Source organism: Nestor notabilis, unplaced genomic scaffold, assembly GCF_000696875.1.
Source record: "Nestor notabilis isolate BGI_N333 unplaced genomic scaffold, ASM69687v1 Scaffold36265, whole genome shotgun sequence".
Taxonomy (NCBI): domain Eukaryota; kingdom Metazoa; phylum Chordata; class Aves; order Psittaciformes; family Psittacidae; genus Nestor; species Nestor notabilis.
In genome coordinates, this window is record NW_009929515.1 from 1 (window position 1) to 23,459 (window position 23,459).

At 38.4% G+C, this 23,459-nt stretch overlaps 1 protein-coding gene across 1 annotated transcript; it reads right to left on the reverse strand.

The window, feature by feature from the left end:
* Positions 1-2,219: 2,219 nt before the first annotated feature.
* On the reverse strand, positions 2,220-23,287 carry LOC104406105 (solute carrier family 22 member 15-like; the record flags this gene model as incomplete). Its single annotated transcript, XM_010015000.1, has 11 exons — positions 23,174-23,287; positions 21,853-21,999; positions 18,246-18,378; positions 17,399-17,563; positions 15,720-15,849; positions 13,745-13,966; positions 12,641-12,781; positions 10,790-10,897; positions 6,997-7,092; positions 2,855-2,927; positions 2,220-2,378 (listed from the first exon to the last, which is right to left on the reverse strand). Coding segments are annotated over exons 1-11 (1,488 nt in total), but the record flags the coding sequence as incomplete, so codon positions are not given.
* Between the last annotated feature and the right edge of the window lie 172 nt (positions 23,288-23,459).

Genomic DNA, 23,459 nt, shown 5'->3' on the forward strand with positions numbered 1-23,459 from the left:
CTGGGCCTTAGCTTTCCTGACCTGGTCCATGCATGAACACAGCACAGATTTCATTGAGACATCCTGGCAGAGCAACCTGCTTATATGTGCATATGTGTATACATAAGTGCACACACGCTTGCATGGGTGTTCATCTGCAAGTTCATTTGCAGAACTATTATTTAACTATTGAACTTGCTCAAAATACAGAGGACTTTAATTAACCTTTTCCTATCAGATACATTAGATACAGGGCCAAAATCAAAATGATACACAGTCTTCAAAAAGCCTGGGTAAACATCCTAGAAAAAGCAGCACTCAGTACATCTGTTAAATAATTTTCTTTTTCAATAACAAAACTGTGTTGGCTGTCAGAAAACTGTAACATGATGCATCTATTCCAACATAAATATATTAACTGTTAACCAAACACACATATCCCTCTCACTGTAAGAGCTTCCAACTCACATGTGAAACGTATTGGATTACATATTATTACGTATATTATACAATATATGACTCGTTCAGTGATTTCTAGTTCCACATGTACAACTTGAATTAAACAACCTTTGTCTAAAAGGTTACTCATCCTCTCCCTTAAACATCCCTCTTAAAGACCTGACATAATTTTCCCAATAAAGTATTATTTTTAACTTTACATATCTTTTCATGTACAACTGTATTAAAAAAATTATTTCCTCCCACAATAAAATCCGTTTATACTCCTTTCAGATTTCCTGTTCAGGTTTCTTATGCTAGATATAGTAAGGCAAATAACCCATAGAAATCTTTGGTCTCTTCACATTGTGAGGTTTACCATAATTTAGAGGAAAAAAAAAAATCTGTAGAGAAAATTGGTATATACAGGATGCTGTTACTTTTCATGATTACAGCTTGCCTGAATATATAAGGCCATCTAAATTTTAAATTATACACATAACTTCAATTACAACATTATAGCTTAATCTGAAGCAAGCAATTGCATTTTGTAAAATAAATTAATACTTCATTTTAAAAAGCTGTAGAGAAGTCCAAACACCTAAAGTATGCCAAGTCATTAATGCACCAATTTGTCATCTCTTTTCTCACAAGCTTTGATCAACTTCTTCCATATTCTCAATTTGCCCCCACATAAAACTGTTTAACATACTACAAACAGCATTATACACGAGTGCTCCAACATTTCCTGTCAGATACATAGAGCAAGACTCTGCTTTTCAACTGTCAGAGCATCTTCTCAATGGAAGCTTCATTTTCCACCACAGACAAGCCTTCTGAAACTTAAGTGTTTTCTTCTAACACTGCCTGTCAGACAGAAGAAAAACAATTATTGAAAAAACAGTTTGCATGTCTGATTTTTCTTGTCCTATTTTATAGGTTAATATTAAATATGAAAATGAGTATTTGTTGGTTTTTTTAAAATTAGAGGTTAAAAGCTCATTTTTTTCCAGTTCCAACTGAACGCAGATTACTAAGAAAGCAAGCATAATAGCATGTGTAGTATGATTAAAATGATTAAGTACAATAGTTACCAGACAATTAAGCTAGCATATCAAGAAAAAAACATAAGAAAAACATTTATATCTGCACTATGCCTGCTTAGTTCTATGCAAACAATTCCTTTCTTACAGGAATTTCCCCACCCCCACTTTTAAAATTAATTATTCTGGGAAGCCATTCCCAATCTTAGGGGTTGTGCTTCACATTTTCTATTACCTGTTGAAACAAAGAAAACTTTAATTTCTCACGATGTAAGTTTTATTTAGTGCATATCAGTAACAGAAAAACACTTACATGTCTCTAACCCAGGAGACCAATAAAGGATAAAACACTTCCTCAGACAGATAGATTATGTTCCACTACAAACCATAACAAAAAGGCACAATCCACTATATGAAAAACATGCCTCACTGTTTTACTGTAAAACCCAGGAATGTTGCCAAATGTATTGTTCCTGACTATTTTAGACTGCCTTTCTACAACTTCTTTTCCTTTAAGGAAACAAAGTAGTATTAATTTACATATAATTTAATACATACAGTTGAAAGCTGTCAGCCTTTTCATCTTTAAGAGTAAATAAAGAATAAATTCAATCTCCACTGAACGCAAGAGAAACAGCTTTACAAAACTTCATGCACACATTCATTCATGCATAATCTAACCAGTATGCACTAGACCATGGCTCACATAAGATAGAGGGGAAAATAATGTAAAGCTACAGTTAAGAAAAATTACTCTACCTTTTCTCTTTTAAGCACTTGGTATTTGGGACTCTGGAGATCTTCAATGCTTTCAGCAATTGGCTTATTCAGTGTTTCTGGCAGAAGGAGAGTCAGGAATCCTGCTGACAGTCCAGTGATTCCAAACACCACAAACGGTACAGAAGGACTAAGAGATTTCTAAAATTAAAAATTCACAGTAAAAAGCCAGCACTGTTTCCTGCTCTTAAAATACATGATCCATATGAGCTGCAGTCAAAACCAGAAGACTACAGCTTTCCACTCCAGCAATCCGCGCAATTATTCATATACTAGTAGAACAAAGAAACCCAGTAAATGTCACTTTGCAGAAACAGCCCCACACTAAAACTTTGTTTACTAAAAAAACTCAGATACTGAGTGAGCTTTAGCAGTATTGAATGCGTTATGATAATCGTTTCACTAACAGATGAAATATTAAACACAGAACATTATCTAATTTGCAAAAAGGGTAAAATTCCAGGTACTTCTAAACATCTTGTTCATTAATTCTTGAAATTGAGTTAATGTTATTTAATTTTTCATAAAACAAATCTTTCAAGAAAAAAAAATCAGCAAAGTGCTTTTGAGACAACTTTGTAAATCTAAGTCACATTATAAGTAGAAAATAATCTTACCATAGATGGCACAAATGGAGCCAATATGCCTCCAAATCTGCAAGACATGGAACAGACACCCAAGCCAGCATTTCTGTTTCAAACAAAGAATGAAAGATTTGTAGTTTCAGAATGCACAACTGAGTCATGCATGAACATGTGGTGGAACTTCCAGAACCAACTTACACTTTATTTTTTAAGTTATCAATAGTCTTCATTAAGTCAAAATAAATAAATAAATAAATGAATGAATGAATTTTTTTAAAAGCCTCCAGTAGCTATGCTGAAGATTTTCTACAAGTATCTGCTAGCAAGGTAAATCACACCCTTTAAAACCCTCACAAAGCCACCCTGTTGTGCAATCCTTCACAAAAGTTTGATCAAAAAAAGAGGTTTTCCAACCTGCCACATAGGGCAATGTATTGGAAATCCTTGTGCTGGATGGGACACGATTTCAAAACTTGCCAGGATCTTCAGACAGAAGATCCTGAATGTTACCTCTAGCTCAGGCTGTCAGTAGCAGCCTCTCTCCTGCCACCTCAGGTTGCACAGGTGAAACACGAGTGCTTACCTCCAAACAGAAATTAACTTTTTGCCAGTGTGAAGCTTGAAAACATCTGGCGAGATGTGTCACTAGAGGGACTGCTGAATTCCACACTCCCTTCAATTTTTGGCCAAATTTGAAACAATCGCATCTAGACTGTGATAATCAAAGCATAGGTTAGAACAGCAGGAGCCTCTTCAAAGAAAGTTAAAAAAAAGTCTTTTGCTGATCAAATACAGAAATCTTCCATCTCTGTTTCACTCCTAAATACGGTATTTAACAGCCCATTCAGAGACTGACATTGGCACCAGTCATCACTGAGACAGTAAGAACCAGATCACAGTGGCTGCTGTTCTCCCTACATCTCTCTGTTGCTTCCTCTCACTCATCATCCTCCTCCTCAGTCACACCACTGAGTTGAGCTGCTTTGATTCACCCTGTTTCCTTTTCCTGCTCCAAAGACAGGAAGACAGTGACAGGATTAAAGATGACAAGCAGAGGTGACATGGGTCACTAGTATACCAAAACCACCCACCTGCACATCCCTTCCTAATGGCCATTTGCACAGGTTAAAGGAAACAGATGATGATGAGGAGCCAGTGATTCTGCTATAAAAATAAACAGACAAAGCACCCTTCTCTCTTATCAGGTCCTCTTGGGAAAAGGAAATTAGCAACCCACACTTCCTCACATTAAGGCAACATTAACCCAAACCCCACAAGACAAGGTCAAGCACCTTCCCTGTCAACAAAAGCCTTGAACAGATGAGACACACAAGTCTGTGTGTGAACCATTCATTTAGAAGCACCCTTCCCACAGACCCTAAGCCTGTCCATATCCAGAGATGGAGAATTACACAACTTGGGTTATGTAGAAGAATGTCATGGTATCCAAGAGGAAAAATGCATTATTGCCCAGGTACTATTAGCAAGTATTCTTGAAATGCTGCACTGCCAGTGTCTGACCACCTGCCACCTGCCTTACCTTACTGCCCTGGTTTCACCACCCTTACTAGAGCACCTACTAAACCCAACTGACAGCATGTGCTCCTGACATCCCACAGAGCACCCACTGAGCTAATGTCAGCCAAAATAGCTCTACAACCAGAGTAATCACAGCTCTGCTCAAGCCAGTTAGTCCCGTTGCAGCTGCCTGCCAAGGAACACATGCCGTATGGCACTCCTTGTGCAGCAGTTCAGCAGAAAGAATTGTGAATTGTTCCTTGTAAAAAAAGCCAGAGATCCAAAGGACAAGTATTTTAAGGGGATACAAACTTTGCCTACCACCACTGACACTAAGTGAAAATACAAGAGTTTCCCCACTGTGAAAATAAGCAAATGAGCTTTCCAAAACTATCCTAGACAGTCCAGTGGCCCCACTCCAAATTCACTCATCACATACAAGGATGTCATCATCTCACAACCATTTTCTCATGAAAAAAAAAAAACAAAAAAACCCAATCAAACAAACAAAAAAAAAAAAAACCCCACAAAAAAAAACCCACCAATGAACCACACCACACACACCCCTCAAAAAAAATCACAAACAAAAACCCACAAAACCCCCATGAGTTTGGCCTTACATCTATATTATTAGAGCTACGATTAAATTTTGCTCCAAAAGACAGCCTTCCCTTTTGTCCAAAATGCAATGGTATTTTTAACTTCTTTATTCCACTTCCTCTCCAGTGGGTTTGAACGGTCCGTGCCTCAGCACACGGCCTGCCTAAGCTCCGCTCAGAGCCACGCCAGGATCAGGACGAAGCTTTGCAAAGACCACCAGATGGTGCTGGTGGTTTGCTTTAAATTGAACGCTCGCCCATCACCGCTTTTCTTGCATAAACTCACATACTTGCAATTACAGTACCAGAGAGATATCAAACATTTTTAAACACATAAGCTGTCATGTGAGGAATTTTCATATGGTTTAACCTAACGGTTTGCCACAGTATCAAACATGTCTAATAAAGTTGCAACTTTTTTAACTGCCCTTATTCTTGCATTTTCTCCACTGGCAGGCTATGTATTTGAGACACAAAGTTAATTTTTGTGCCAGAATATTAGTGTGGATTCTCAAGTGAAACAGCTCTTTACTCTATTAATTTTTTTTTTTTAAATCTTCCTAATCACAAACTCTTAGTTTCAGATGCACAGACACACTTCTGTAATTCCTGCTAGGTATGAGCTGCCACATGCTTGGCACTGAACATCAGTGAGACTTAAGGAAGACAGCATGATATGGAAACAGTGAAACAAGCAAAAGTTGAGGAATTAAAATATTCTCAGATTTAATTGTCTTGATTCTCAGCTCCAGAAGAGCAGAGGGGACAGGAAAAGTCAAAACCTGCCTGCTCCAAAGAAAAAAAGTACAAAAGTTTAGACTGGGAGAATGTAAACAAACCCTCACACCCAAATTCTGTCAGTGTGTTTGGGACTTGCATATTAAACCTAGATCTGTGCCAAGAACCACAAGCTCAGTATCTGAAAACAGACAATCCACCTCCACCCCACAAGTTTGATTGCAAAACACAAAACCTGCATTCACAGTCTAGCTTTTATGCCTCCAGAACATATGGCAATTTGTGAACCTCAAAAAAGAAAAAAAAGCCAATCCAAAGAGTCACCCACATTTTTATCTACACATACCCCCACCCCAAACCCTCCCCCATCAAGACCTCAGTGTCCTAGAATCAAGTGATTTATGTCACCACTTTAATTGCCTCTGCAGTGCTACAGGACACATTCCCCAGCCAGAACGCTTTCCTACTCCACATCAGCTTTCAACTTTCCTGCTCTCTTTAAAGAGCTCAATTTTTGCAGTAGTTTTGCAGCTGCTGTTCTTGAACAACTTGTGCAATATGGTTCTTGAGCAACTTGTGCAAAAAACACATACTTAGAGTACAGTTCGGAGAATCATGTGGAACTGAGATGGGGGTGAGAAGAACAAGACTGATATTTTCTTATCTCAGGTTTATCTTGAGACAACAAGAGAGAGAGTAACCACAGAGTCCCCAAGAACTATGAAAAACAAGGCTTTAGCCCACTTGTTCATGAATTACATGGTATAAAGCAAATTACTGTCATACGTAAGCTATTAAAATGAGTTGCATTATGAATATTTAATTAAATAACAAAGAGATAGACCAGCACTTGTTCTTTTCAGCAGGGAAACAAACATAATTGTATGGGAGATATAAGTAATCAGAGTGACTGTAAATAGTCCTTACTGCATAGCCTTTGTTTATCCTTAAGTCAGCATATACTTCCATCACGTAATTATGTTTGGGTTTGCACCCTGTAATTTTATCCCCAAAAATCACTAGTAGAAATGAGAAATATAGCACGTGGCATTGCAGTATAAGAAGCTGGTTTTCCTGTTTTTATTCCAGATTCAAAGCTAGAGGAAGTTGCCACAAACAGCCCAGGAAACTGCAATGATGCAAAATGTGTGACTAATACAAAAAGCCCTTTCAAGCCCTGTCAAGCTGCCTTAATTACAGAAAGAATTCATATTGATATTTCAGGTAGAAGTCATTACAGATAAATATTAAAGCACACCAGCAATCAGTATTGCCATGCATGAGAAGTATTTTCATTTACCCAGAAGCTCTGGTAATTACCTCAGTACTGTTGGGTACAGTTCAGATGTATAAATATACACGATGTTGAAAGCAGCACTGACCATCATTTTTCCACATAACGCTAACAAAGTGGGACTGAAGACCAGACCTTTCAGGGAAAAGACAAAAACATAAAAAAACCAAGCTGTAAGCATAAATAGTCTGTTTTCTCACTTTTTTTATTTTTAAACAGCAACATTGAAAAGCAGTATTTCAGTTCCTCCCAACCATTTTAAGAGCTAGAATAAAAACAGATAAATAAAATTATATTTGGCATCAAGAAAACTGAACCCATTTTGGCAGGGGAAGTATAAAACTATCACAGCTCTAAATGGAAGTGCTAAGACTTCCAGCTCTGCAGTCAGAATACCTTACCAGGTAACATCATCTTTTGACAAGTACAGACATCATTGCCTCCTTGACTAATTTATTAGATTAAAACCATAAAACTTGATTCACCTCAACAGTTTATTGGCTCCCCAAGGACATCCTATTGGGACTTAAAATGCAACAGCTTTCTAATTGGAAAGAACAAGTCCTAATGCAGCCCAGTTTACTAATAGACAGAGCTATGTTGGCTAAACTTAAGTGTGCATCATTTAAAGGCCAAAAGAAATCTGTCTTTCATTATCCTGATTTGGTTGTGTTTGCATCATCCATTTCAATTTAAAAAAAAAATTATAAATATATTTCTTTTTAAATCAGAAGAATGAATGCTCCGATTAGCTGCATTTCAGGTTCTCTTCCTCAGCACCAAGTTCAGCATGTTTTGGTTTGGATCAAATCATGTTGACTAAATAATGGAAAATCTGATTGCTTCTCAATTGATTTTCTTTTAATTTTTGCCCTTCTCTTCATCTGACCAAGTCAGATTCTATTTCAGCTGAAGCAGAAATTCATTTGAACATAAGCTGAAATCCAGAAACTTGATTTAATTTCTTTAGGCATCATGCATTTCTGCAGTTATTTCTAGAATTCAAGCAAAACAGATGCAACATTTTCATCCAAGTTCTCCTTTTGCTCAGTTGAATGTTGCATACAATCACCAGACGGAGAGGTGTGAACCTGGTCCTCAGAGCCTCACTGGGTGCTGTCAGGACGCTGGGACATCTCTTTTCTTCCATCAACCAAAGATGAAATGAAGAGATTTGTAATTCTCAAACGTGCTTTAAAACTTGTTGTTTCTCTTCCAGGAAGACTTAAATTGAACACTGCATATCGATATAGATACATATAGAAGTGTATCCTTAATGCATTTGGGAAGTTTTGGTCTTACTATCAAAATAGAAGAAAGAGTTTGTCTAGACAGAGAAATTAGCACGCAGGAGTGAATTTAAAACACTCTGTCTTCTCCAGGTTCCCTCCCTCAGAGGAGGCTGAAGGCTGGCCACATGGGGAATTATTGCAGGATTAGAATCACACTGGAAAGCCTCTGCACATCAGCTTCCCTGGGCAAGCCCAGACATTGACCTTACATTTTCCTTAGAGCCTCAGAACATATTTTTTGCAATTCTTGCAGAGAAAACAAATGGTCACAAAGGCGCTGATGCTTAAGACCTTTTAGAATATCAGTTATGTCATTCCTAGTCTCATTTGCAGTGCCATTATGTAGATTCACCCTCTGTCTGTCATCTTCATGGGTAAAAGCTCTTTCAAGCAACTTAAGCAGTACTTCTAAAATTAAGAGAGTCTTTAAATTTACTTCAGACAAAATATCCACCAAGAAAGAGTAGTGCTCCATGCAAAACGAAATACCTGACAAACTCAATTTTGTCTCAGCTCTTGTTAATGAATTGCAAATTTTCTTTCCTTCTTCAGTGAAAAGCGTATTAATGAGTCACAAAAAAGTTGTGTCTTCAGTGTAAGATGATAAATCTAAATGAAAGTTAAAATCTAGTTACCCCTTGACTAGAAGTCTCCTTTGCTTGCTATAGCATAACACAGGCACAAAAAGCAATGTCTTCATGCTTTACAGCAGCCTTGAAAGAAAAGAATATTACAGCTCCATTCCCCCTGCACTGCCACTCTCCCTCACTGTCTTCCAATCTGATACACAAATTAATTGATGAGTTCTAAGTGGCAAGGTAAGAGAGAGCAGAGGGATATATCAGTTTTAACTTAACCATTGAAGAGATTTTTAGTCTCAACCTCAGTACAGATCTTTACTAGCAGAAATGTTCTTGGTTTATTCCACAGGGGAAATTACTTTGATCAGATTATCAAAGGGAGTGAAGGTTACAGATGTAAGAGGCAAGTGCCCAATCTCTCATTAAAAATCTTAAATTCCTTTGAATAAAATCAAGGATCTTACCATTCAGAAGAATGCAGACAGACAAATCTAAGAAGTGTTCTTCTTACTGATAGGAGCATCACACTAGAGATGCAACAGTCCTCATTTCATCCAAAATGACTCATCTTCATTATGTGTGGAGCTGAATTTCTTTCTACTTAACTGACACAGATCACTCTGAGCCAAGAACCAGCTTTAGTCTTACCACAGTGGAAAATAAGATGTTTTAATGGCGTTAAAGTACAGCCAACTGGAAATGACAGATTTCCTGAAACTTAGCAAGTCTTCGGGAATTATTACCCTATCCTGACTAGTCACTACTGCTTTTCTTTCATTTTGTTTTAAAATATATAAAAAGAAGCTCAAAGAGCAAACTCATTAGAAAAAAGGAAAAAAAGCTCTCTCAATAAAAGGAGCAACAAAACATCTGAGGACTTGAATTAACACAAGCATGGCAAACAGGATTATGGGATTTTTTTTAACTCTCTCTGTTTTTCTTCCCGAGACTTTTCTAAGATCAATTTGAACTGGATGCCAGACAGCATTTGTAACTGTTAGGGATAAACACAACCTACAGAAGGCTACCCTGTAATCGCATTACTGGTGCTTCTCAGCCAAAACACTTTTAAGGCTAAAGAATTTCTACTGAAGTAGTATTAAAAAACATACAAGAAGCCACTTGTTAGTGTCATATGGATGTGAGTTTTCAGTAGCTAAGTATTAGTAAAGAAACATTGTACTTGAAACGGGAAGTGAAAATACAAAACTGAACATATGTGAGCGTCACTGGCAATGTTAGAAAACACGCATCTTTTGAGATGAGAAATATACTTGGTGATATTCCACGTTATCATGATGTGTCCTCACAACTGGATAGTACAGCAATACGCATGAAACAAGACAAGTACAGCAAGACTGAGAAAAGCAGCGAGCTTCTTGCCATCCGTATGGTTTCCATATTGCAAGTCTGACTTCTATTTCTAATTTTCAAGTACCAAATTATTTTTTTAAAGCTTTTTAGTGGTTTGGTTTTTTTAATGATGAATTAACCTTCTAATGCAGGAAAATCCTCCATTCCTATTTCTATAAATATTACAGGCCACCAAAATAAATGTAAAATTAAGCTCAGCATCCCACAACATCAAGATCCAGCCAAACTAACATTACAGTGCACTGCAGTCTGGCTATTAAATCCAGTATTTTAAGGTAAGCTGCTTAATAGTGATACATGAAGGCAGTTGTCAATATCTGAGACAGAATGTGATAGCTTAGTCTGACCTTCAAAGAGTCAAGGGCTTGCAGTCAGACAAACTTAGTCAACTAACAGCTTCAAATTATGCCTGCAACAAGTTAGAAGCAATATAGACAAGACTCTGGCTCCCTGACCAGCCCCGGAAGAAGAAAGAGGTATAAACGGATAGGCCTTCAGGCCCTCATATACTCAGTCACAAAATACTCATTAATTTGTTTTGTTAGCTTTTATCCAAATTAACGAACACCTACTTCAGCAGCATTACATACTTACCTGCATTTGTTGGTAAAAACGTGGTAAATATACAGGCAAATCCTGCAAATATCAGAAAACATGTCATAGTTTTACGTCTTCCAGACCTAGAAGCAAAAGAGCATCCAGATAAAGATGCAAATAAAGTCCTTCAGTATTTTTTTAATTTGTCTGCAAGATACCAACTAAATGTATTGTACCTTGGTAAGTGCTTCAAATCTTGCATTATTTTCCTAGTTCTGTGTACTCCCAAAAAAGTTTTCTTATTTCTAGCCAAGTTCTGATTTTCAAGCTATTGAACTGTAGCCTCGAGAAGAGCCCATCTACTTCAGCAACAAGAGCTCCGACTTTTTTTCTTCTCTATATGAGCAAGGCAATGGACCCTGTCACCAAAAGGGTGTTACAGCACATACACACAAAGATCAGATTTCATGTTGGTCAAGAAAATGCAATTCTAATGCTTCCTAACCTCTGTTTCTCTTTTACAACTTTGCATAAATGTATGCAGTCACACCACACACTAAAGCTGTTTTGTACGCATTTGTCTAGTTGCATACACACAGAAATAAGCGAAGTCTAGTTCTACTGCCTACTGCTTTAAAAGAGAAGACAACAATGGGATGGAAAATCACCAGTCCATCTCCACATCTGCCATATTACAATTTATTTCATCATTATTTCCAAAGAACCACAAAAAGATATTCATAGTAACAGTTTGCAGGCATGTAGAAATAGTATAAACGCTTGTAACTTTGTGAACTCTCACAGCTATTTCTAACTACTGCCCTATAGTAGCAGAACTACAGTTCTGCTGTAACAAACATCGTAACACTTCTAAATATTTTTGCAACAAAAAAGCTGTACTTTAAGGATACTGCCCACTAAAACTGAATGAAAACAGTGCAGCTGGCTTGCCACGTTGTTTTGCATTGAGAACCTGAAACTACACACATGCTTACTTCAGGAAACCAAAAGCTTTCATTTTACAATTAACCTGATAAATTACAGTGGAAATAGAAGACATAGAAAAGAACTTGGACAGTTTGTAGTTTAAATGCATGTGCTTGGCTCAGGCTTCTTGGGCTTGAGGTGAAGGCTGGCTGGTTGTTTTGCTGCTTAGCTTCACCAAGATGACAGCTTTTTATTGCCCCAAAAACCTGGAAAGGTGACATCCTCACCTGACTGAAGAAAATGGGATTTTTGCCACTGATCTCAGTGAGACCAAAGTATCATTATAAAGATACTCAAACTGAAGGTTACATAAAACCCTGAGTAGGTCTGGGTTTCCAGACTGTTTGGCCTTTGGAAATAAGTACCCACATAAAGGATGGCCTGCGAATAGCACCGGCATGTATGAAAATAACACGGACATCGATCATTCATACCTTAACAAAAACTGAATGGCTCTCACTTCAAGGTTCTCTTTGAAAAGTTTAAGTAAAAATGATCACTGCTGAAAGCTGCTTTCAACTGCAGTTGGTAGGTAGTACAAAAACAAGTCATTCTGAATAAAGTATGTAAGAGATAAAACTAAGCTATCGATCCTGAAGTAACTAGGCTACTCACATTTTTGCCATAAAGATCAAGCTTTTTTTTAATAACATTAATCATTTGAATTACTCAAGAGATAAGCTTTTCAAAAGATGAACAAAACTGAAAAGAGAAGAGGTAGAAAAATCAGAGTCCCATTTCTGTATCAACTGCAGAAACCCCTGCAACAGAATAAATGCCCCAAAAAATCAAGACTGTTTAGAAAAACATGAAAGTATCTTACTGAGAAAAATGTTAATATTTTTCTAAGCTATCAACAAATACATGCAGAAAACTAGGAAATAATAAGTTTTTCTTACCAGGATTTCTCAACAAAAAACATGCAGAGAGGAAATGCTGGAACTTCTACAAGACCAGAAAGAGCCACATTTAAATACAGATTTCCTCTTAATTCACCAGCATTTAAAGTCAGTCCATAATACACAAAGCTGCAGACATACCTAAACAAACCCATAAAAGTTATATTACTAACATAAGTTGTCTTTAGGACTAAAAAAGTATTTAAAAGGGGAAATTATGCAGAGTTACGGATTAGCTATATCGAGTCTAGGAAGAGAGCTCTTAGTTCCGCCCCCCCAAGGGAAACATGGCAAAGAGAATAGTTGCAATTTAATTAAACAAAGTAACGTCTTGAAAGAAAAAAAAGAGGCATGTGTATATGTGCACAGCACAACTTTCAGAATTTTCTGTTAGCTTGCTTTTTTTCCCTAGGTTATTCAGCAAAGCTATTAAGCTTAACTGTAAGCAGCTGATGCTTAACTGTTGCAAAGCAATCCTAGGAAAGAAAATTATATGTACAACCACTGATTAACACCAAATGTCTTCTCCAAACCTAGGAAAGGCCTCCACAACAAACCTATTGTCATTTTCCTTGGAAAGAACTAAGCCCACACATCCCCACCCCACAAAACACAACACTGGCTTTTCAAGACAGCACCTAATATAAATCTATGCAATCTGTATTTTATTAGCCTCCAGTTTTCCTCCAGTGAACCTGCGTAATGTGCTTTTGGGCTCTTAATGCTTATTCTTGCTGCAGATCTCTACTGTTGTCTAATCCACATAGTCCTTTTCTTCCTAAGACTGGTTCAAATCCACATACTCTCAGTAATTTCTGCTTCAGCTCCTCACTTCACTCAATGTGAATACTATGTTCTCATCGGATTAATTCTTAGTAGGTTTTGAAGCAGTTTCTAAGTGACACACTGAAAATAAAATGCAACAGCTATAATAATTAAACACCAACTTTACAACACATCATTTTAGATTATTGTTGTCTGCCACCAACTGACAAACCTGATTTAGTTTCTAGGACAGGATTTTTAAAAGAAAAGGATGAAAACTCTAATTGCTTCCTTGTGCCTGACGCAGTCACAGCATCTCAGCGTTTTGTTATTACATACCAGATGTACATCAATACAACAGTTCGCCACCGAAGGACAGGGTGTTTCACTAAGTTTAGGATACCAGATGCTGGCTCATCCTTCCTCAAAGTTCCTGCACTTGGTTTTAACTTTAGATTTAATCTCTCTTTTCCATTACCAAGGGCAATATATTGCAATACTTCTTCAGCTTCTGCCGTTTTCCCTTGGGAATACAGCCATCGTGGTGATTCTGGGAGCATACTAACAGGAAAGAGCAGAAAATCAACAATGACAAGTTCATTCCTATTACCACAGCACACACTAAAGTCAGTCTTTCCACTTTTCAAATCAATGTTTAAAGTATCCATACAAAATTCTGAGAAATCATTCCGCTTACATTGTTTTGCCTATCAAACTCCACATACTTGATAATTATACAGTCATCTTAGAGAAGGATTGTTGGAGATACTTCACAAAGCACTCAGTCATGCTAGAGGAGTTTAAATGTAAATCTTTACTTCTGCTGAACTGACTTCTTAGGAAACGCTACACTAGCATTAGCCAGGAAGCATTTCACACCTGTCTGAACAGCCTAGGCAAAACTTTGTTTTCACAAAGTAAATTTCAAGCTTCTCAGTTATGGGAGGGCTCCAAGTTGGAGCGAAGAAAGATAGAAACCTCACTGGGGAATTACCTGTCAGGCTCCAGTACCAGCTCATCATTGCCCATTTTAAATTGTAAATCTCTTATTCCCAAGTATAATCAGAATATCCTTACTTACCACAACTTCAGTTCATGATTCCTGGTATGTTTTGGGTTGCTTGTTTTATTTTGTTTTTTAGGCCATAGAGTGTGCTGCTACTTTTATATGAACCATAAAATAAATAATGGAGTATTTTTAACTGAACCTTTATTTTCTCTGGTACTCTTAACAAATACATATGCTACAACCAAACTAAGCTTTCATTACTTCAGAGGATCCCAATATTTTTAGTATCTGGGAGAAGTAATTCTACTTCATCAGAAACAGAATGCCATAAAAGGAAATACATTATGCAGAACTTCCTTCCTCAGCCCAGAGGCTTTGTTTTCCTTGAATACAGGAAGCAGGGGCTTGGGGGGTTTTTTGTGAACTCTTTAATGTCACTGATTTCAAGATCAGATCTATCTAAAAAGTAATTGAAATTTTAAGAAATGAAATAAAAAAAATCAGAGGAGTTTTTTCTGTGCTGTATGCTAGACATTCCCTGTATTGATGTGTAGACAACCTACTAAACTAATTCCTTCATTTCTTCTACAGATTTCACTAGTGTCAGAAGCATACCAGGTATAATACTTGATATGTTAGAAGAATATTCTGTAATAACACAGCCCAGGCAAAGCTAAGCACTTTCAATTCCTTAAGTACCAATGCATTTCATAATTGTTTTTATGATCATGTCTATTTAGGAATTCTGAATAGGAGCACCCAAGCACAACAATGCTGGGAACACACACAAGGGACCTCAAAAGTAAGCAGATACATAGAATATCATGCTAAAAAGGCAATTCCAAGTGCTCTCATTTATTTCCCTTTGCACGCATGTGTCTCATGAAAAGAAACTCTAAAATCTCTCTAGGATCATTTCCAAAACTTCTTAAGCGCTGAAACCCTTCCTTGACAGAAGGCAGTGCTCCTGGCTGATCCTCCAGCTCACAGCCTCTGGCAGGCCTTCCCTTCTCCAAGCAGATGTGTAATCGAGTTTTATTGGACAGCTGTCAGACAGCTGCTCTTTGCAATGCTGGCCATCACAACTGTAACAGCATGCAGAAACACAAGCTTGTCTTCTGAATAACCCTGACCTTCTGCTTCATTTAAAACCACTTCTTCCTCCACAATATGATTTTGCTCTTGCTTGGTTCATAAAGCCATACAGAAAAATGTCATCCACCACTCCCTTGAATGATGACAAGAAAAAGTAACTGTTAAATTCCTGCATATTTTTTATCACTATAATCCACATGAACCACTTACAAAGAAAGAAGAAGGAAGATGACTCCCAGAGTATTTGATACCAAGGCAAGGTAGCGCCATTCTCTTACACAGTAACCCAGCAAAGCATAAACAGCAATGCCAACTGCAAATGTCAGATTAGTTAATGAACCTGAAAATACAAGACCAAAACGGTGACTACATAAACCATTGGCAAAAGAAAATAAAACAAAAATAAACAAACAAAAAAAAAATCCTAGCCCATGTGTTAATAATAAAGTATAATATGCAATCCCAGTGAAGAATAGCTTCACATAACGTATGGGAGGTTCCCCCTTCCAAAAATATAGGGTGGTACATAGGAGAGTGCAAGGGACGAACAGAAACCTACAGACCAAAGGGAAAAATTGAGGACAGCAAAGGGAAGTAGTGAGAGTGAATGATTTATTTTGGCCTATTAAGTTAATCTTCAATAGAGGTGGCAAGCTGGAACAGAAATTGGAAGTTATAAAAGTTCAAGGACAGAGTTCAGTACAAAACCAGCTGCAAGCCAGAGATTTATTGCAGCAGAATTCTGATGAACAAGCATAAATAAAAGTGTTAAAAATATGGGATCAACTTGAACTCCAAAAGTCTAAAAACAAACCCTTTGCAGACTAACAAGAGATCTTGTACTAACACAGAAACTCTCAGCTATCACCCACAAAGCCTAGCTCACAGCCAACACCTAGGAGAGCTTCTTCAACACTGCTGAGCTCACCCAGCAGCTCCCCCTCCTTCAGCCCCTGATCAGTTGTTCAGCTCCTCTTTCTCAACAGCTGAGCAAAACTAGAATAAAACACCTAGAGTGATAAGCAGCAGGACTGTCTCTTTGGTCCATCAGGAGGCTGGACCTGCAGGGAGAAAGGCTGCGAAGAGCAGAGAGAAACAACAGGGCAAGAGGAAAGGAGGAGAGGGGAGAGAGAGGGTGTGAGTTAAAAAAGGGAACCCAGGAGAAGAAAATCCAGTGCTTTAAGTGGGAAGCTGCAACTGAACCACAACTGTCTCATAGCTCCCCAGGAGTCTAGGGAAGAAATAAGAAAAATAGTAGGATGAGGTAACTGAAGAAATGGGAGAGAAAGAAATAAGCTTATAGCCACAGCAAGCCAGCATTTGGACCACGTTTTTCCCCATGTTGTGCTAGCCAAAAAGGTGTCACACTCTGAGCCACTCTGGCTTTACAGCACTCTGATGTGCAAGTGTTAACTTTATTTTAAGTCTTGGCAGTGGCATATGACATTTAAAAATACTGGATAGTTAGCACATTCAGCAGTGGTACAAACATTATCTGGGCACTAAGTCATTCTGTGGTCCAGGGAAGCTTCAAAGAACACTTTGAAGAATACCTTCCCAAGATACCATACAGCACTGGTTGGAAGTTGGCAGAAATCTGCCAAAGCATATATATTCTTTTTTAATGTAATGCACTGTAGAAATTGATAAATTTTAGAAATCAATGTACCAGTTTTTTAAACCCTCAGTTTTGCTATTTATCAAATTCAATCCCATCTTCCTTAGTAAGGTGCACCTTTCCCACACAAAGAACTTGGATGAATCACATCACACTTGCTTGACTTATGCTACAACCTCACAACCTTGGTACAAATATAAAATGTATGGTATTGATAGTCAGAGCAATACATGGCAGAGTAATAAAAAGATTAAATATTCCCAAATCCCACCTGTAAATGACCAAAATGATTTTCCTACATATTCTTGTGTTAGGACAAAAGACACGAGAGCCATTCCACCATTCACAATTCCAACAAAAAAACGTGAAACTGCAAATATGTCATAATTTGGAGCGAATGCCGTGACATACCCAAAAATGACATCAAGAAATAGACCTGTAGAGAGAGAATAAAATTAGTAATTAGTACTTATGTTGCACAGTTTGAGCTCAGAAGAAAGGCAGGGACCAGTCAGTTACTGACGGTAATGAGTGGTCTACAGTACTCTTCTCTCTCATCTCTCACATTTGGCTTTCTGAAATCACACCATATGAAAATTACAACCATTTTGAAGTCACACACTTGAGGTCTGCCATGCCAAAGATTATGTTCTCTTGAGACGATGTTACCATTAAACAAAAACACCCTTCCAGTTGCAAACACAGCTGGGAAACAGAACCCAGGACATGAGTAACACACTCTAAAGATGTTCAATATTCAGGTAATTAATTTCCCTCCGTCCCTCTAAAAAAAAGCTAATTATTTTTATTGAGAACAATATGGCTAGGCAGTGTGTGGAATAATGTGCTTCAAAAGTGACAGGCATAGCAAAACCACATTACTTTTCATCTCCCACTGATACTCCAGCGAGCGCTATGCTACTTAGCACAGTCATAGAAACCAATTTTAGTGCTGCTGTACTCCAAGAGAAAAGCTTAGACAGATCATTGACTTTATCACTGACAGAGCAGGCGACCCATGCATGGTCAGCCTCCAGACAGAGTGGCCCACAGGCAGCAAAGAAAGAGATGATGTTATCTATGTAGAATGCTTAAGAAAAGCCTTTCAACAATCTTACCTGAGATATACACTGGTTTCCTGCCCAGTTTATCTGACAACGGTCCAAATGTGACATTTCCAATAAGCAATCCAGCAAAAAATAGGGATGATGCAAGGCTTACTTTGTAGGCTTCTTGTTCGATTAGGTACCACTGTCAAAAAAAAGAATGTTCCTATTGTTAAAAGCATTAGCACCAAGTTGTTGACTTCCTCAAACAAACAAAAAAACCTACCAAAAACTATCAAAATTCTTCTCTTGCCATTTCCCCACTCGCTTTATCTTCAATTCAAATTTTGTTCAAAGTAAGCCAACAGTAGTCCTGGGTTTTTTTCCTAACAGACTCTCACATCTCTTTCTACTTTCTCTTTCCCAAGAAATTTCATCACAATATAAACTTTCAGCTTTGTAAGTGTAATTAGTTGTACCCCAATTCCCAAGCTTTGGCAAGGCAACCTATTTTGAGTTATTAAAACAATGGAAGCCTGAACTGGTAATAGCTTAGCCATTTCAACATTGAACAAGCTTAACTATTTCAATAAGCAGGTAATAAAAATTATTCATTAACAATAAAAACGCATGTTCGCTACTTCAGTACTTAGAGAGTTAATGCTGTGCAGCTCTGCTTCCTGAACCATGAGTAATCCCTGGTGCCCTTCCTCTTCATACACATGTTGAATTTTTGAAGAGAAGCAGGAAGGGATTACGGAAACATGTCCTTAGTTTATAGTTATCAACTACTCATTGGTACGTTAGTATCTTATTGTGCACATGCATTTGCAACCAAACAAAAGTTAGAAACAAATGATGGGTTTCTTTATAAAATGTACTTTTACCTCATCCAAACGCTAAACCTATGCAGCATAGTCAAAAACTGAGAGAAGAAAAGAAAATGAACTGACAATTGGAATGAAACTTACACTGTTTCCTGACGGGGCAAGGCACACAGGCAGCTTGTGCAGCCCCTCTGCTACAAACAAGGAGAATCTACATTCAGAATGCACTACAAGCATGCCTGACATCATTAACTTGGGAAAGAATGGAAGCAGAAAATCCTAAGTGATTTTCCAGGAAAAGAATTTAACTATTTAATGCAAAATCTCATCCAAACCAATAGTTAATCATTAGGTATTCCAAATAACTCCTAGTGTATTTACTGGAAATTTTACTTATAGCAACCTCACAAAACATATGCTTTTACTCAGTCGGAACTCACATAGTGGCAAAGTACAGAGAAGACATGGCTCCATCCACTCAGTAACCCACCAGCTACCTATGCTCCACCCATCCAGCACCCTGCAAGACATAGGTTGCCGGAGCAGATTTAACGTGTTTACAGGACGCCTTCTTTAGTCTGATGTACCCAGTGTTCCAGCACTTCAGAGTTCTGGGGAACTTCTGGATACTCTGGAATGGTAAAACTCCTGTGCAGCAGCATTTGCAGCTGGTTTCTACTATACCCCACTGGGTAGCAGATTCTACTCTATCTCACTGGATAAAGATGTAGCCCCAAAACTTACAGTTTCTTAACTTTCTGAGGAGACTTTAGTAATTAAATATTTCTGGACACAAATCCTCAGGAAACTTCAAATATAAAAATACCACAGCATGTGCTCTCCAAGACACAGCGCACTGTTGGCCAAGTCCTTCTCTGTGCCAGCACTCCATAGCACGCAAACTTTGAACTCCTAGTTCTTGTCTGCAGAGTGCTTCAGGCTGATACAAAGAAACAAAACAACTTCACGCTCCTGGATATGGTTGTAAAAAATCAACTTCTCATAAGTAAAGGACCATTTCTACAGAAATATAAAACATTCCTGGACTCACCTTCCTAAGCACCATCACTTGTCAGAGGGCTGAGTTGATGCCAGATCAAGAATTCTAACAACTTATTTTCCATAAACCAAGCCCAAGCTGTTACTTACGAAGTCTTAGTTATGCCAAAATTAATTACAACAATTAGTTCTTGAAGCAGAACTGAAGACCTGCTCTGGAGCATTGCAGAGCTCCAGAGCAGAACAGTGCCCCTGCCAAACCAGAACAGAAAATATTTACAGATTAAGCTCCATCACCAAAATAAGGGAAATAAACTTTGCAAAAGCAGCTTCCTCTCTCAAGACAAGAACAAGAGAAAAGATTGCTTTTGCAAACCACCACTTGTGCTGCTTAGCACGTTGCTGGAAAATGCTCAGATTTTAGCAAGCCTGGTATAATAATCTGTGAAGAACATAACTTTTAAAAGCATGTGTCTATCTACTTTATTTGCACAAAAGCAACTTGTTAAGTATTTGTCAAAATTAACTGTAGCCTGCCAACAAACAAGTTGTCAATTCTGCTATCACCAAAACAGACATCCTCTCAGCACTTTAAATCCACATGGAGTTTGATTTAGTTACTAGGCCACTAGCACACAGCAAAACATTGGCCAGCATCTAAAGACTCCGTGAAAAGACTATTAGCAATATATTTTTAAAAACTTATGATAAGTTATAGAAATTAAGGGCAACATAAATTGGTTTTGACAACTCTTGAGAATTCCTGCATTTTGGAAACGGGGACACTGACTTTAAAAACACAGTATTAGTTAAAATTTGATGATTTCTGATCATAAATTAAGCACTACCCCATATCATTCATCCCGCTGAGAGTATGAAACTGAGGGGTGATCTTGGAAAACAGGCTGTTTCTGGCAGAGGATATGATCCAATATTGCATCATTCCTTCTTATGTCAGGTCACTACATTTTTCCAAGATAAACATTATACACTCACATCTGGGATAATGGGAAGGAAGCAAGAACCTGGCACCAGCTACAGTAAGTGCTAACCTGTCTTATCCAACTTTACTGACAACCACTCCAAGAATTCAACCAGCAGGGCTCTGACAGTTCATGCTACAAGCCAAGCCACCCACAGTCTTTTTCCTGGCACTGGCAGCGATGCTTAGGTCACTCCTGCTCGCCTGAGTGATTATAGCCCAGGGACGAGCAAAACACAAATGCAGCCTCCTGCGTGGAATTCATAAGGCGTGAGGACAAAGGGTCAAGCTTCTGTCCCACTGAGCAAACTCCAGTCTGTTCCATCTCCCGCTCCCACCACACATCAAAATACCCAGACATGTGGCACATGAGTTTCACTTTCATACAAGTTTTAATCATTAAGATGTATCTCCTGTGGGAAACTAACAAAACATGGCAAAGTTACATCCACAGCAGATTGTGGAAACATGCCAAATTGAACCTTTGCCTGGTAGAAAACAGACACTGGGAGGAGCTCAGCCTAAATTCCAGCGTTGTAAACTGTAGTTAAATAATCATTCTTCTTTACTAATGATTTTACTGACTAGTAATGAAAGAAAACTGAAAACAAAATAAATAATACACAAAAAGTTTAACATAAATTATTAAGTATTAGATTTAGGCTAGGAAAGCTGAACTAACACTTTACTTTTAAATCTAAAAGTATATTACTAAAGATGAAATAAAAGAGCCAGAAGGGTGGTTTCCAATAATTCTTAACAGCATAAACAAAACATTACACTAAGCCCTCCTCAGCTTTTACAAGCAGCACATCCTGCACCCATGACATAAATCCCAAGAAGAAATGGTTAGATGCATGGAATTACTTGCCTCAGTTACTATAGAGGTGAAGTTGTCTGCAAAATGGATATGCTTGGCAAGTGCAGCTCTGTTTGCTGGAATTCCTTCTTGGTCTATGTGATACTCAGGCACAGCTCCCACAAGCACAATAAGCATCGACTGACAAGCCACATATACCTTAAAATAAGACACAATCAGTTACCCCAAAACAATCCCAAAAGACCTGATGGAATTCTGTATGTTTTTCATTAAACTAAAAATTAACAATCTCCCTTTACCCAGCACAACAAACAAAATGCAGTCGGTCTACTGTGTTTAAATTCCCAGATGTGGTCATTGAGGCTGCTGCGAGCAGCGGGTATCACTCCAGAGATACTGGCACACTGGAGTGAAGGCTCCATCTTGATGCCCTCCTTCCTGTGGCAAAGTTGTTCCATTTGTTCTTGCAGTTTTGTAGGCAGGCACAGGAAAGGAAGGTATTAAGAACTTCATCATAGTTTCGTAGCTGAGATCTAACAGTTAGACCAAGATTATTATTAAAAAAAAAAAAACACTATAAAAGAAATCTAAGATTATATTTCTAAAAGCCTCCGCTTTTTCTTTCCATTGCGAGACTGAAACCTTAACCTGGTCATTATAAAAACTAGAATATGCAGGAACAAAAAACATTTTTGTGAAGAAACCCTTACAAGAATATTTATTCATTAACATAGGTATCAAGGTGGTCTGAATGTCTTTCAGGCTTTACATCTAATTTTATTTTTTCTAACTTAAAATAACACTAACCTTACGCATATCCACGTATTGGCGACTTTCAGCATATTACCATTGATGGAAATGTTTTGAATCTTGAATGGCTCCCTACATTGGGCCACAAGTCTTTGGGTGATGATTTGGTTGGACATTGGTTTAAGGTGCCATTTTACCCTGTGCTTACTTTGGACACTCTTCCAGAAACAAGTTATAACAAAAACCTGCAACCAGCACAGTCGCCCTCCCTCACAACAGCAGTCTGATTCAAATGCAGCAGGAAGCTGTTCGGAAGAAACCAAGCAAGCGAAAGTGTTTGCACGTGGGGTGTGGACACGATTTAAAGGCAGACCCTGAATACCACATGTCACAAGAGACGGGAAGAACACAGTTGCTGCTGTTAGACTCCATTTCCTTGCACTTCACAGACGCTTAAAAGGCACTTTTAAAGCGAAGACGTGAAAATAATGGGCATAGAAACAAGGAAAGCATAATAAACTTTGCCAAGTTGAGATGTAAGACAGCACTCGGGCGAGAAAGGGGTTTGAAAAGCAACTCGCAAAAGGAACAAACCCCACCAAATCCTTTCTGAAACGCCCACGAGCCTCAGGGGGGTCCGCGAGGCTGTCTGCCGCAGAGATGCCAGCGGAGGGTCACTTCGCCACTCTCCTGCCCAAGAATTACTGTCACCCAGCGCGCCAGCAGAGGAGCACATGGCCGCGCACGTACGATCCGGTGTCCCGCAGCACCCCGCGCCCTGGCACAGACACCGGCCCCGGCTCTTCCTTCGCCCTCCGCCCGTCCCTCCCGGGATGCTGCTGCTCAGGGCACGAGAAAGAAACCAAACCGACCCCGAACAAACTTAACAAAACTCAGAAAACACGGAG